The sequence below is a fragment of the Aphidius gifuensis genome, linkage group LG3, assembly GCF_014905175.1.
Source record: "Aphidius gifuensis isolate YNYX2018 linkage group LG3, ASM1490517v1, whole genome shotgun sequence".
NCBI lineage: Eukaryota > Metazoa > Arthropoda > Insecta > Hymenoptera > Braconidae > Aphidius > Aphidius gifuensis.
In genome coordinates, this window is record NC_057790.1 from 6,446,980 (window position 1) to 6,462,730 (window position 15,751).

Genomic DNA, 15,751 nt, shown 5'->3' on the forward strand with positions numbered 1-15,751 from the left:
ACTGATCTCTCATTTGTTTTATCTTGAATTGACAACTTCTGTTATTTCCAGTAAACACAAATTCATGAAATGTATTTGGATAAATTTCATAAACTGTTTTGTTCGGATAATAAGAATCAGCTTCTGTGGCATTTTCTGGCTTCAGAATATCATGATAATGAATTGCTAAACATTTAATTACTCGTCCAATTACTTTTTTTGGTCTCAGTGTAATTGGATTATCATTGTAACATGAAATGTTGTGAGTAATATTTTCTTCTGATACACATAAAAAACAAAAATATATATTATTATTGTAAACTTTTTCATTTTATTATGATAAATAAATTTAGAAATACCTGTGTCATTCTTATACTCAAAGTGATCATCTGTTGAATGACTGATATTTTCCTGTAAATGAAAATTAGATAAAAATATATATTTAAAAAATAAATTATCTTTTGTAAGTGTAAATAAATATGCCAATACTTTTGGGGGAATTGTTAAGTAAAATTCTTGATATTTATAGCTGTACACGGCTTCTTGATGTTCACCAATATCACTCGTAGTATTAACGATCCAATGTCCATAAAATTCTTTTGGAAAAGGTGAAATTGTGAATGAGCATGATGCATCATAATCCAAAAATTCAAAATACTTCATCACACTCTGATCTTTTTGATTCAATTGACAATTTTTTAGTTCCATTAAAGTGTAACTTGCAATTAGAACTCCATTATCAGAATATTGAGATGCTTTGCAACTGTATAGAAAACCTAGTTTTGTTTCTTTTTCAACTCTTATATCAACTGTGTCATTAATATCGACAAACATTGTAATTTCTTCACCTGCAATTTTTGAAAATGAAATAAATAAAAATTACAAAATATTAACGTACAACGCTAGCAAAATTTTTGGAGCGTGGCCTAAATCCAGCTCCTATGCTTTAACACAGGAAATATTCATGCTTGACAAGTGATTTTCGTATTATAAAAAGAACAGTTGTCATTGATAATTATAAGAGAGAGATAGATAGAATTATATGAGTAAGTGTGTTACATTATCTTTTTTTAAAAAAAAATAAAAACGGGTATCAGAAATTTGAGGCAAATATTTCCTGGCATAGACTAAGTGCGATTGTTCACATCATGGTTCTATGCTAGATTATATTTGCCCCAATCACAGAATGCTAATCAAATCCTCTTTTTGTTTGTAAGATAGTTCAATAAGATAGATAATAAAGGTCTTAATGAGTTTTGAACTCGAGACCATGAGCGCTGTAGGCAGGGCTTGATATTTTTGATTACATGATTTTTTTTTCATTTATCGTTATTATTTTTCAATGTCAATAAATGTAATTTTTTTTTACATTAAAGTACAACGCTAGTAAACTTGATGGAATGAGGATGTTATGAAATTTTGAGATTAGACAAATGAAATATTAACGCATCTTAATGTGCCCTTAGAATTATAGGTATTGGTATTCGTTTTTTTTATATTAATTATTAAAGTCAGCCTGTTTTAGAGAGGTTATACATGGCTTTTATGGGAGCAAGTGTAACAAAATAATTTCGAACATAAATAAATGTGGTGAAACGGAATGACAAATTTCCCAAAAACTACTGGATTATAAAAAAAAAATATCAAGTTTTTTTTTATACCAATATTATTGTGGCAACCCGTATTAGATTTTCTGTAATTATAAAAACTATCCACAAAAAAATAGATAATTTCATCAGGTTTTTCACTGTTTATCACCATCAGTCGAACAACATAATGAACACAATTCAGTGTTTTTTTTAAAAATACGATTATAAAATTTTTTTTTATGGAAAAATGATTTGTTATGGTATAAAATAATTATACTGATCAAAATATACCTATATAAATAATGATTGATTTCATACAAAAAAAACTAGTTGAAAATATTTTTTTTAATTTTTTTTGGGTTGTCACTTTATTATTTAAAAAGAAAAAATAAGTTTTCATCAGTACGTTTGAATAAAAAAACAAAAATTAATATAAATTATATACTAGATGATTGAGTAATTATTTTTAGATGAATTTTTTTTTTTCAGTCAATGAGTCTTCAATTTTTTTTATATTCATTATATTCATTATATCTGTTATTTATAAAATGTTCAACGCAATGAAACTAAAAAATAAAACATAAAATTATATAATTTAATTGTTTTTCTCTAAAAATACATTTTATTTCAATGATTCTATTTGGAAATAAAATTTATTATTAATAACATTTAAAGTATTTCTCCGTTTCAATAACTCGATCCGTAAAATAATTTATTCGGTATTATAATTTAATATTCGTCGCGGCATATAAATAATTACATCAATTTCCATAATTGTATTGTGAAAATATATTATCTCTATTTGTTTATATAATATGATAAATAAATAAACATACCATATGCGTATTTGTGCAACAAGTTGAGAACCACGATGAATAAAAACCACTTCATGTTGTTGGCTGCTCAGGTGAGACTGTTGAACTGATCATAAATTTTATAATTTTTCTGGACACACCAACAAGACCAAGCTCACTTCTCTATTCTCAAATACTTACACATTGTCATTACTGATAACACTAGTGGTTTAAAAATAAAATCTTGTCAGGTCAAATTGTTTTTATGTTTTCTTAATTTTTAAAACCAATCCTATTATTATCGACAATTCTGAAAACTTTTTCTAATCGTTATCAGAACATTAGGAGAAAAATAAACTTTTTTATTTTTAGTTTTATTTATTTTATTTCTAACTTAAAAATAATATTCAACGTCAATAAATAAGTACAATGAAATTTTTATTTTAATTTCAGCAACTTAATTTTTGCATTGTTTGAGTACATTAACATATTCATTGATTGACCATCAACAAAAAAAAAAAAATAAATAAACAACAAAATAGAGTGTCAGTAGAAAATTAAATCGAGAAAAAAAAATTAATAATCTTACAAAATTATTTAAAAAAATGTTTGATTCGAGAAATTTTTTTTCATTATAATTATTTTAATATCAAACATATATGTTTGGCTCTGCGAGTGTTCTTGCAGACAATATTCGTGAAGCTTGGGCATTTTGTTGGTTGGATGGTAACGATGATGTTCGTTGTCTTGGCTGACTTGATGATCTTGCTTGACGGTGCTGACTTGCTGATCTTGCTCGACCTCGTTGGCTCGCTGCTCTTCGTCTTCTTCTTGACTGTCTTAGTTTCTCTCTTTTTCTTTTTTCTAATAATTCTTTCAATTTTTTTATGTTGAAATACAAACAAGAGCATAAAACAACAAGTAAACAAATAATTAAAACTAGAAAAAATATATGAACTCCAATTTCTTTTTTTGGAGGATGGTATACTTCATTGGGCAATTCAATGTCCTGACAAATTGGTTGATCAACACTGTCAGTAATGTTAACGCAACATCTCCATTTTCCATAATCTGATTCATCTTCATATTCTTTCCAATCTTAAATTGACAATATAAATATAAACATTAGTACAAATTGCATTTAATCATCATATACAATACAAGTATACTTACAATTAAATCGAAGTTCACATACAGAGTTGTTTTTTCGAAGAACATAATGTATTTCATCAGGATCATCAATTGCAAAATTGTTATTATTACTATTGATTTTCATCCATTTACAACTAATCATATCTGCTTCAACTGTTGGAGATATTCGACAATCAAGACCAGGACCAGTTGATGCAATTTGATCTTTGGAACTGTACAAAGTAATGTCACGTTTAATCTCTGTAGTAATTGTATAATCTAAAAAGAGACAAATTACCAGTATTTTTATAAAAATATTATTTATTATTTATTGGATAATAAAAAAATTGTGTACTTTTGAGTAATAACATTTCCGAATGTTTAGAAAATTGAATTGTATAACGTAAGCTTAAGTTGGTTGCAAGTTTCAGATGAGGGCTACAACTCCAGTTACCAAAATCTTCTTTATACAGGGCTGTGAATGAATAACAACAATTGATTCAATTAATTATCCATGAATTATTATAATATTATAAGAATTAATTATAATATATATGAAGAAAATATTACAGTGTATTTGAAGATCACAAGAACATGAGGTAGTAGTTTTGATTGTGTATTTATTTGAGTCTTCAGAAATGATGGATCCATTTGGATGATACCACAAACAATAATTAATTTTATCATTTCCCATTAAAGAACTCTCGTATCTTTTTGGGAAGTTTGATATTTCACAATGAAATACTACTTGTTTTATAATTGTTTTATTTATCATTGTTACATTTTCGTAGATATATGTTACATCATCTGATTTCATGTGATAATCTGTCAGAAAAAAAAATATATATCAAATCAAACCTTTTCAATTTTCATCAACAGTATATAATTACCTCTGACTTCTAGGTAAAAATTATATTCAAGAAAAGTGCTTCCTACAGTGCTTTCGTTGAAAGCTAGTTGACATCTCCAAGCACCATGATGTTCAAATATATTTGCATTTTTAATAAACAACGAACAATTACTTTTCTCTAATGCAAATTTATCAGTTACTTGTGTAACTTCTTTAGTTGGAGCTTGAATCCTACAAAATTCAAGTGATCTATTGTGCGAACAATTTATCTGAAAATTATTTTTAAAACAAAACATTTCATATTAAGCTTTGATTGTTGGTTTAAAAAGTATATACAAAAATTAAAAAGTACATACTAAAAATTCTCTGTCATATTCTACAAAATAATCAAATTTTTTTTGAACTTTTTGAATATTTCCAATATTTTCTTGCAACATTATCGTTCGATTGATTGTAAAATTTCCATAATCCATCGAAAGTACATTCATCCCATAATTATTTTCTAATGATTTATCAATTTTAAATTCACATTCACTAAGATTATCAATATTTTCAAATGTAAAATAGTTTTTATTGTTGTCAGATGATCTAAAAATAAAATGTATTAATTTCTTAAAAACTCAATTTTTCTAAAAATAAAAAATTATATATACTTATTAATTTCGTGGACTATTGGTTTGGATTCGTAGATAACTTTGCCATTCATTGACAAGAAAAAACATTTTTTTGGATTTTTCTGTATGTTGTACAATAAGACACGATGGTTTTCTGTAGTTGTATCCACAATAACGTGTACACGATTTGAATCTATTTCAAATAATAAAAACAGTGAATTTAGATTATCAAAAAATATTATTTTCATAATAAATTTATTATTGAAAAAAGTTTGGTCATCTTTTATTCTTACCCCAAGTTGTGATAGAGTATAAAATTTCTATGAAAATACCGTCGAAGGTAGAACATCTGACTTTCCAATCACCATTGTCAATAATCGTTAGATTTTTTTTCCCAAATACATTTGACTGTAGTGATGACCATAACGATCGCTGAGTAGATTTAAATGTACCATTTGGAAATTCAAGAAAACAGTATTTTGAACATTCTCCTTTTGTAAACACTGATCCTTCAACAGCTAATATATCAAAATACATGAAATCATGATCAATTGAACAATCAAAAGATTGTAAAGGTGGAATCAATGAATGTCCAATTATTTTATTCTCAAATGTTGACGTGTTAAATAAGAAATACAACATATCACTTACAAAATGTGAATTTTTCATTATTCCCTGCTGGCAATAATAGTTTCCAAAGTATTTCAAATTCACGTATTCATACTGATCAGAAGATAAATTATTATCTTTTGAATCGACAAAGTTAAGAAATGAATTGTCTTTTTTTGTACTACTTATATTGTAAACGTCAGCTATTATCTAAAAATTAATCATTATTAATCATAATAGTAAAAAATTGATTGTCTTTGAATCTCTTACTTTTTTTGTTTTTGGATCGATAGCAAAAAATTCACATTCAAATGTTAAATTATTTGTAAATAATCGGTATTTGAAACTGAAATAAGTGCCTTGCTGAATGTTTAATTTTTTATTTAATGGTTGGCTATATGGCTGTTGAAATAAATCGTAGTTTAATATTTTTATTATTATAATAATAATTAAATAGATATTAATATTTTAATTTTGATAAATATATTATAGTCTTTTACCGCTATGTTATAAATATGAAATTCGTCAAATGCAATTGATAGTATGTCTGTTGGCTGTTCTGCTTCACGAAAATAATAAGTTTTAATTATCCATTTGTCACAATCGTCATCAATATATTTTACTTTGAAAATTTTCAATTGACAATTTCTCTCGTTTTTAGTAAAAATAAACTTGTCACTTGGATTTAAATGAATTTCACGTTTTTTTAGGCCAAACATTTCACGTAATTCATCGTATACATCATCATTTAATTCATCAATAAATTTATCATCATTTTCTTGATAATAACTTAAATAAATTTCATCGATTACCAATTTACTATAAGGGCCTGAACAGGCATAATGAAGTATGTGACATCTTTTAACTTCTCCATATACTTTCTTCGGTCTCAGTGAGATTGAATTATTTTCGACACTCATTAAAATTGAAAAAGAGGACATTTTTCTAAATAAATACTCGGAGTTTAATCTTTCTTTATTTGTAAAATCAACATTATTCAGATGCTAAAACAAAATTAATGAAATATATTTTTTTCAATATGTGTTTTCTTATAAATATTTTATATAGAATAAATAATTACCTTTTGTGGTGGTGGTGGTGGTGATATAAAAAATTCTTGCAATTGAGTTTGTTGCTCGTCATTTTTATCTGTATAAGTAGTATTAACAATCCAATATCCATAAAAACGACTCTCAAAAGGTGATAATGAAAATGAACATGATTTATAGTAATCCATTATTTCAAAATATTTTCTAACATCATTATTATATGTCATGCTCCAATTACCATTTTCGATAAATACGTAAGTTTCTTGAGGCCGTTTGTTTACATCATACAATCGTGTTTGACAGAACTTTATCGTACTTCTAAATATACTGTCAACTTTGAAATCAACTGTGTCATTTACTTTGGCAAAAATTGTCCTTGGATCGACTGTAAATTTTTTTTGTTTACATATTTTTTTATTTTTTTATACCAGAAATTAACCACAGTTTAATGATTTTATATTTAATAATAATAATTTTATTTTTAATAATATATTTATATAGAATATTGATGACTCTAATGACTAAAATAAATTTTATAGTTTTTGAAAAATAAAATTAGTGCGTTATAATAATTCACGTCGTTAATTAAATTGAAAAAATAGCTTTTAATATATATTTTTTTTTAAAGTTACGCTTGTTATCTGTTATCAAAAAATTCAATAATTTATTTTTATGATATTTTATTTCTTAATTAGTTTTAATTTTTCTATTTAATTCAATTATCTACAAATTAAATCATTGAAGTCTTTTTATTTTTGTCATCACTGATGACTTATAAACAATATAATATTCTTAATTGAAAAATAATGTTCTTTCTAATTTTGATTATTTATTATTATTTTTGTAATTAAAAAAAACATATGAATAATTATTTTATTAAATAATTCAACATACCATTCGTATAATCACCAACTGCATATTGATGCAACACATTGACCACTGCAAAGAACAAAAACCACTTCATCGTGATGATGTGGTTCCTCAAAAAAGACTAAAAGTTTTTCATATTAATTTTCAAACAGAACATAGATTATTTTAATATATTTTCAAACACTAACACCTTGTCATCACTGATAACAATATTTCTTTAAAAATAAAAAGTTGTCATGTATTGTTTTTTTTTTTTATTTTATCAAATTTGTTTTTCATATTTTATTTTTTAATTTCAAAAGCATATTATTATCGAAAATTCTGAAAACTTTTTCTAATCGTTATCAGAAAATTAGGAGACAAATAAAAAATTTTATTTTTAGTTATATTTATTTAATGTTTTACTCGAAAAATAATATTCATTGTCAATAAATGAGTACATTAATATTTGTATTTTTAAAATTTTAATCTCATCAATTTTTATGATGATTGAGAACTACAATTGAACATTTATTTCAGTTTTTAAACAAAAAAATAATAAACAAATCGAAATATTAATACAAAATTAAAACTAAAAAGAAATGATAATCTTAAAAAATTATCTGAAAAGATATCTAATCACATATTAGTCTGTTTACAAAAACATTTTTCAGTTGCTGCCAATATCAAAAAAAAAAAAAAACAAGTCACCAAATTAGACAATGAGAAAATTTCATGAGATAATTCCAAGCTTGGTTTTTTTATATAATAAAATATAAACAAATACTTTCTGGTTTTTTTTTCATTTATTTTTATTCACCCTTAGCACATAATATTTAATCATAATTAAAAACTAATAAAATCCTATCATATAAAAAAGTACAAATATTTACAAAATCCATAAAAAAAAAAGAAAAAAAACATATTTTATTTCTTAAAAAATTGTTGGACATTTTGTTTGATTATTATTTAATTATTATTCAAAATTTTTTTGGATTTGTTATATATGATTCGTAATGTTGTTTTAATGAATTTTAAATTCGTTACATATCATCACCGAGAGTATAAATGACTAGATATTGGGATGAACGACCGAATATATTTGAGCGTTCAATACGAGTATAATGAGCCAGGTAAATGCAAATTTTTATTAAACCAAAAAATAGTAAAATAAAATAAAAAAAATATATATGAATATCATTTTGATGTGTGAAAGTATTCATATATTCAATGACATTTAATGGAAATCTAAAAATATGAATACCCATTATTATTTAATCCATAGAAAAATTGTTTCTCTACATTGAAAATACGTTGTAAAATTTTATCTTTCACATTGTTTGACATTATCATACTGCATACACTTTTACTACCACTATTTGTTATTATTAATTATATTTATTTTATTTCTATATTTACGTATGATATTATCGGCAATATTTATAAATTATTCATGATAAATTTTCATTTAACAAATGTTTACTGATATTTAAAAAAAAAAACATTTTTCTTAATTTCGAAATGAATATTTCACTCAATCGTTGAGTATACTGAGTTTATCATTAATTTATGCTAATGGTTTTGTGGATTTTAGAAGCATTGAATTATTTATTTTCGTACTTTGGCAGCCGATCGATTAAATCATGTGCATTATTACATTTTTAATTCACTCGTTGTGTTTTTTTATCAATTTTTATTTCTTTATATTTCGATTTGTAAAATATTTTCATACGTTTTTCTATTAATAATAATTATCATACAATTGATAATTAATATTCACATTATTTCAATTAGAATTTACAAAATTATTGAATGGTTTTTTTATCGATTAAATTATGTTTATTGGTTCTGTTTAAAATCGATAATTTTGGAAGTTTTTTTCGCTTATTAAAATCAGTAGGAAGAACGATATTTTTTATCTAAATTAAAATGGTTCAATCAATTATATATTTATATTAAATTGTAAATATATTTTTTTTAATTTCGAAACAAAAACTAGGTTTTATCATTGCCGGTATATACAAGTACATTTTTTATTTTTTTTTTTATAAATCTCTTGGGAGAGATCAATCACTCTTGTCTTTCTATTTTCGAATACGCGAATTTTTTAAATCGTTATATAGCTAGAAAAAAATAATATATAACCATGAGATATTTTAATTTACTTTTTGTTATTTAAATTATGATATGGACTGTACTTTGATACTTTGTGATATTTAGTATACTGTATAATAAATTTTCAAAAATTTATTTCGTTGTTTGTTGATTGAACTTATATCTAATAAACTACCTTGTTATAAATCTACATCAATTAAATAAAATAAATATATGTTTACATGTTTATATTTAAAAAAGTCTTGGCTCTTTTTATTTTTTAAATATTTGATGAGAGCATTCACGATAATAATTACTAATAATACGCAAACATTTTTAACAGACAGAGGCAGTGTCATTTAGCTGTTGCGATGATGTATCAAGTAATTGATGATTTAATCAAAGTAAAATATAAAATAAAAAAAAGAAAAACAATAAATCACCTTACATAGAACTATCTGCTACAATTTCACCTATCTTCATGACAATTTCATCAAATGTTGGCCTTTCACGTGGATCATTTGACCAGCATTTATCTTGTAATTGTTGTAATTGAGATGGTGCTGCTTTGTGTGCTTTCCAATTTAATGTATGTGTTTTTAAATTTGATAATACTGTATCGTCATTTAATTTAATAAATGGCAATTCAGCATGATTAAATATTTCCCAAATAAGACATGAAAATGAATAAACATCACTTTTTGTTGAATATTCATCTTCATAAACAGCCTCATATGGTAACCATCTTAATGGTATAACTTGATTACGATGTTTTGTATATTCCATTTGATATGGTTCTTTAGTCATACATGATAATGATATTTTAAGTGTTAAATTACTTGATATTAAACAATTTCTTGCTGCAATATCTTTATGTACTAATCTATTATCAGCAAGATGTTTTAAACCATTTGCAGCATTATTTGATAATGTTAATATTTGAGCAATTGATAATTGTGGTGGTGTACGTTTAACATCAATATTATCATCTTTTTTAGATGCTATTAAAAATTGTTTTAAATCACCCCAATCAGTAAATTCAATAATCATATAATCTGGTTCAATTTCACGACATAAACCAATTAATTTAACAATATTTTCATGATTTAATTTATTAAGTAAATCCAAATGTCTTTTAAATTCTTGTAATATTAATTCATCTTTTGTTATTAATAAACTTTTAACCATAACAAGTTGTTCTTTTTCATCATTTATTTGATATTTTGTTGAATATATTTCACCAAATTCACCACGTCCAAGTGGTTTTAATTCTTTTAAATTTTTACGTGATACTAATATTTTATCATAACTATTTTTTGATTTTTTACTATGATTACTACTTTGACTTTGTGCTGTATCACCACCATCACTACGATGTGAATACATTAAATTTCATTTAAACAAACTCACATATGATACATCAACATAATATAAACAATCATCTCATAAAAAATGAAAATAAATTTTTTGAAATAAATTTCATTCAATTTTTTAAATAATTATATTTATTTAAATTATTATTATTATTTAAATAATATATTTTCGGGTATTTTATGGTTTTTTAAAAATATTATTGTTTATAATTTATTTTATTATTGTTTATAAAAATTATTAATTGATAATTTGAATTGAAAAAAATAAAAATTAAATTTTTTTTTTTTGTTTTTTTTTTTGTCAATAAAAGCTCCATTTATTTAAATAATAATAATTATTATCATTTGAAAATATATTTTCAGGTATTTTATAGTTTTTAAACATATTATCATTTATAATTTATTTTATTATTGTTTATAATAATTTTTTTTGAAAAATCAATGTCAATGAAAAAAATTATATATATAATTAAAAAAAACATTCATTTTTGTAAATAAATTTCATTCAATTTTTTAAATAATTATATTTATTTAAATTATTATTATTATTATTTAAATAATATATTTTCGGGAATTTTATAGTTTTTTAAAAATATTATCATTTATAATTTATTTTATTATTGTTTGTAACAATTAGTAATTTTAATTGAAAAAATTAAATTTTTTTTTTTTTTTGTCAATAAAAGCTCCATTTATTTAAAAAATAACTATTATTATTATTTAAAAATATATTTTCAAGTATTTTATAATTGTTTATAATAATTTTGATTAAAAAAATTACATTTTTTTTTGAAAAATCAATGTCAATGAAAAAAAAATAAATATAAATAAAAAAAATATTCATTTTCGAGTTTTTTCATTAATTTTGTATGCATTCAATCGTAAATGAGAGATGAAAAAAAAATATATAAATAACTTGAAAGAAAAACCACCGAAAATGAGACTCGCAAGGAAAAAAAAAAAAAAAAAAAAAATTTGTAAGTACATGTTAGTGCTCTCAGTGTTAATATGTGTGAGTAAACACCAAGTACGTTGGTGATGAAAAAAAATAGCAAAAAGAAAATCAATAAATAATGAAAATTTATTAATCAAAAATTTTTAATTTGCATAGGGGAATGAAAGAATATTAAATAACGTGTGCACAGTAGTTTTTTTTTTAAATTTTTTTTATTTTCTTGGAGCAGATAAAAAGGGAGGATGATAAAAAGAGGGGTTTGTCGAAAAAAAAATAATATAAAAGAAGGAAAAATAATACGAATTTGAACTGTATATATATATTTTTTAATTTATATTTTCCTCTGTTTGTTATTGAAACCATTTTACTGTAACAAACATCAACTTCAGTATCAAGAAATTTTTTTTTCCTACAAAGATTTGAGTGCAAAAGCACGATGATTGTATTTCATCATTGTCCTTTTTATCTTTTCAATTTTATTTCTATTCAATATTTTTTTTTATAAAAATATATATTTTTTCAAGTCTAATAAACTTTATTTTATCTTGCATTATTTGTCCAACAACAAACACAACAATTCACATTGTTAAAAAATCATTTGTATTATATTTTTTCTTCTATTAAAATTTTTTTTCAACAATTTATTTAAACTGCCATCAAAAGAATTAGTTAAATCCTTTAAAAGCCCTGATTTTTTATTCAATTTATTATTATTTTTTGATCAAACAGATGAAATAATAAATAGCATTAAAAAAAAATTCAAATAATAAAAAAAAAAATAAAAAAACTACTGAATTTTTTTAATTTAAATAAATTCATAACTAAAATAAAAATTCCATGAATATGAAATTATATATTAAATTATCAACCGGATATATGTTTGAGTTGATATAAAAAAAAAAAAAATAAAAAAATTCATCGGACTGTGACAATGTAATGAGACCGATTTTCCTGCAATTTTTGCAAGGGTGATAATACGACATTGCCAAGTAGAAAAATAAAAAAAGTAACTTCCTCATTTATATATGCTCACCCTTGTGTCATCTTATACATATTTGTACATAGCTTTTACATGCATTCATATATATCAAACACATATATAGCCCATCGTGTCTGTCTCGAGTCACAAGTTGTTCTCAAGGGTGACTTGTATATTATGCGAGTCTAGAAGTGAAGATTCCGTGACGTTTGACTGTCTGCTTTTTGCATATACATCTTCATATAACCCCATACACATATGTCCTTAATTTTACATTAAAAAAAAATAATAAAATGCATTATTAATTAACTAACAATACATTTTATTAAATTTTTTTTAAAATCACAATTTCGATAAGAAAAAAATTCGATTTTTCTTTACGAAAGATTTTTCGATTTTTTTTTTTTTTTTGTAAAATAAAGTTTAAAGGGGTAGTTTGAATACAGTATTATTTTGAATTTTTTATTGTTGCTATTTTATGATTTTTTTTGTATTGTTATTTTGTTTTTTTTTTTGTAAATGGAGTTTTTTTTTTTTTTTTTTTCGATTTTTAACAACCATCAAATGGAGAAAATAATTTTTTAGAAAAAGTAAAAAAAAAAAAACTACATGTAGTTGAAAAAAAAGAGAATATATGTATTTTTTTTTTTTTTTTTTTTTTTTTGTCTTTAGTTTTATTTGCTTTCACTCCTTTTTTCCTCTTTGGATACTTGGAGGGTAGTTTGAGGGAGTTTCTCGCACACGCCATCGTTGCTATGGTAACATATATATATAGAGTATGCGCGAAAGTTGATAGACACTTGGGGGGATAAAGGGGCAATAAAAAAAATAGAAAAAAAAAAAGAAAAAACCAAGAACCACGGTCGATGCGAACGCACCATAAAGTTTTATGGCCCTCTAGAAAACTCCAGGGGCCAGACGTGCACACCCGCGTGATACTACTCTTTGTATATATAAAATAAATTTTTTTTTTTATTTTCTATATAAAAAAAGTATATGATTGATTGATTTTTTAAAAGGTATTAGTTTTTTTATAAAATAGAAAAAATTTATTTCAAAATTAACACTAGAATGAAAAATATATATTTTTTTTTTTTCTAATTATAGAAAATTCATAAAGTTGTTTGATAAAAATTGATTATCACAATTTTTTTTCGAATTTTTATTATATTTTTATTATTCGATAAAAAAAAGGATATTTCTTTTTTTTTTTTTTTTGATTATTTTGCCACAGGGATATACAGGTTTGATATGAATAAAAAAAAAAAATAGTCGACACGGAAATTCGTTTATTTTTCAAATCATTTGGGAGTTGAAAATAAATTGAATAAAATTGACAGAGTTGTGAGTAGATATATAAAAAAGGTGATAACAATGAGTATGAAATTTTATAAAAATTTTATTAATACTAAAATTTTTTTTTATACTATCAAAATATACATAGTATGTAAAAAAAAAATAATGAAGTTTCATATTTTTCGAGTTTACATTTATTTTTTATATGGTAATTTAATATTTAGCTCAAATATGAAAATTTAACGATTGAAAAAATGTCGGGAAAGTACTATTAAAATTAATTTTGAATAAAAATATTGATTAAAGTTAAAAAAAAAAAATGTTAACTCAGCATTTAGCAAAAAATTAAATTAAAAAAAAACTGATGATTTAATATTTTTATCATTACAACAGCTATTTTTTATTAAACAAAAAATAAATGTAAAAAATTTTCCTATTATAAAATAAAGTACACTTGACCGCTATTTGTTCGTGATGTGATTGGTCAAAAATTTTTAGTATTTGTTTATAACTAATATTTTATTATTTTGTTTCTCATAATAACACGTTGTTACGTGTTGTTGTTCGGTTGCTACGTTTGTTTATTTTCGGCAATTAATTTATTTGGATTGTGTCGTTCCTAGATCAAAAGTTATATTGAAGCTTTTTATTAAGATCTATATATTCACATTTAATAGAAAAGTATAATTTTATTTATGAATACAAATAACACATATATAACTTAATATTTGAATAAAAAAAAAATTAGTGTGGTTACTACATTTATCAAGAACGTCATCATATTTATTAATATTACTTAATAAAAATAATATATTGATATTCAAATATTGTATAAAATATAAATATTTATCTAAATAAGTCAACATAAGTAGAACAAGTTAGTAAGTGGTTGTTCCACGTGATTGCTAATTATATTTTTTCATCAAATATAATAATGCTGTTTTAATAAAAAGCTGTAATATGAATTCGATACTTTGATCGAGCAACGACGCAACTGAAATGATTTAATGATTGTTTGAAATTTAATGAAATGATATTTCTGTTCATTACGATAATTAATATTGATTATAAAATTTGTTATAAAAAATTATTCACAAAATGGATAATGTAAAGCATAAATGATAATCGGTCAGTATGAACTATCAGGCAAGCTCGTGGTTAAGAGAGTCAGGGCATCGTTTTGCGGTGCTTGTAGTCTTGGGTTCAAACCCGGTGTTACGATTTGAATGCGGTTTTCTATCACTCGAATGCCATTGAATTTTGCGTAATGTCTTTGATCAATTATATTAGTCTGCGTAAAGTCTTTGATCAATTATAATCTTTTCTACTATCTCGTTCGCATAAGTGTTTCATTTCAAGGATGAAGAACCTGGCGTATGGAACAAATATCTCCTTGGCAAAGAACGAGTAATGATAGCCTCTTTCCTGGTTCTCTGCTCGGAAATATTTGTCCCAGACGCCAAAATATCCTTTTGCAATTTCCAATTTAATAATTTTAATGACTTAGTTTTTTTTTTCAATATTAACAACAGTTTTGTTGTCAAGTATTCCTCCAAAGAGTAGTCTAAAAAATATAACAAACATAGTAAC

The 15,751-nt window shown here is 23.4% G+C and overlaps 1 protein-coding gene across 1 annotated transcript; it reads right to left on the minus strand.

Annotated features, from left to right (window-relative positions):
* Nucleotides 1-204: 204 nt before the first annotated feature.
* Nucleotides 205-2,480, minus strand: LOC122853563. Its single transcript, XM_044154063.1, has 2 exons — nucleotides 2,405-2,480; nucleotides 205-827 (listed from the first exon to the last, which is right to left on the minus strand). The coding sequence occupies exons 1-2, from the start codon at nucleotides 2,457-2,459 to the stop codon at nucleotides 205-207; spliced, it is 678 nt and encodes a 225-aa protein (XP_044009998.1). The 5' UTR covers nucleotides 2,460-2,480.
* Nucleotides 2,481-15,751: the final 13,271 nt, after the last annotated feature.

What these genes read in the sequence shown, in the direction of transcription:
- LOC122853563 (XM_044154063.1), bottom strand. Translation starts at nt 2,459, where the DNA reads ATGAAGTGGTTTTTATTCATCGTGGTTCTCAACTTGTTGCACAAATAC. An exon ending in GTTGCACAAATACGCATATG is followed by an intron (nt 828 to 2,404) that starts GTATGTTTATTT and finishes CAAAAATTGCAG; the next exon opens with GTGAAGAAATTACAATGTTT.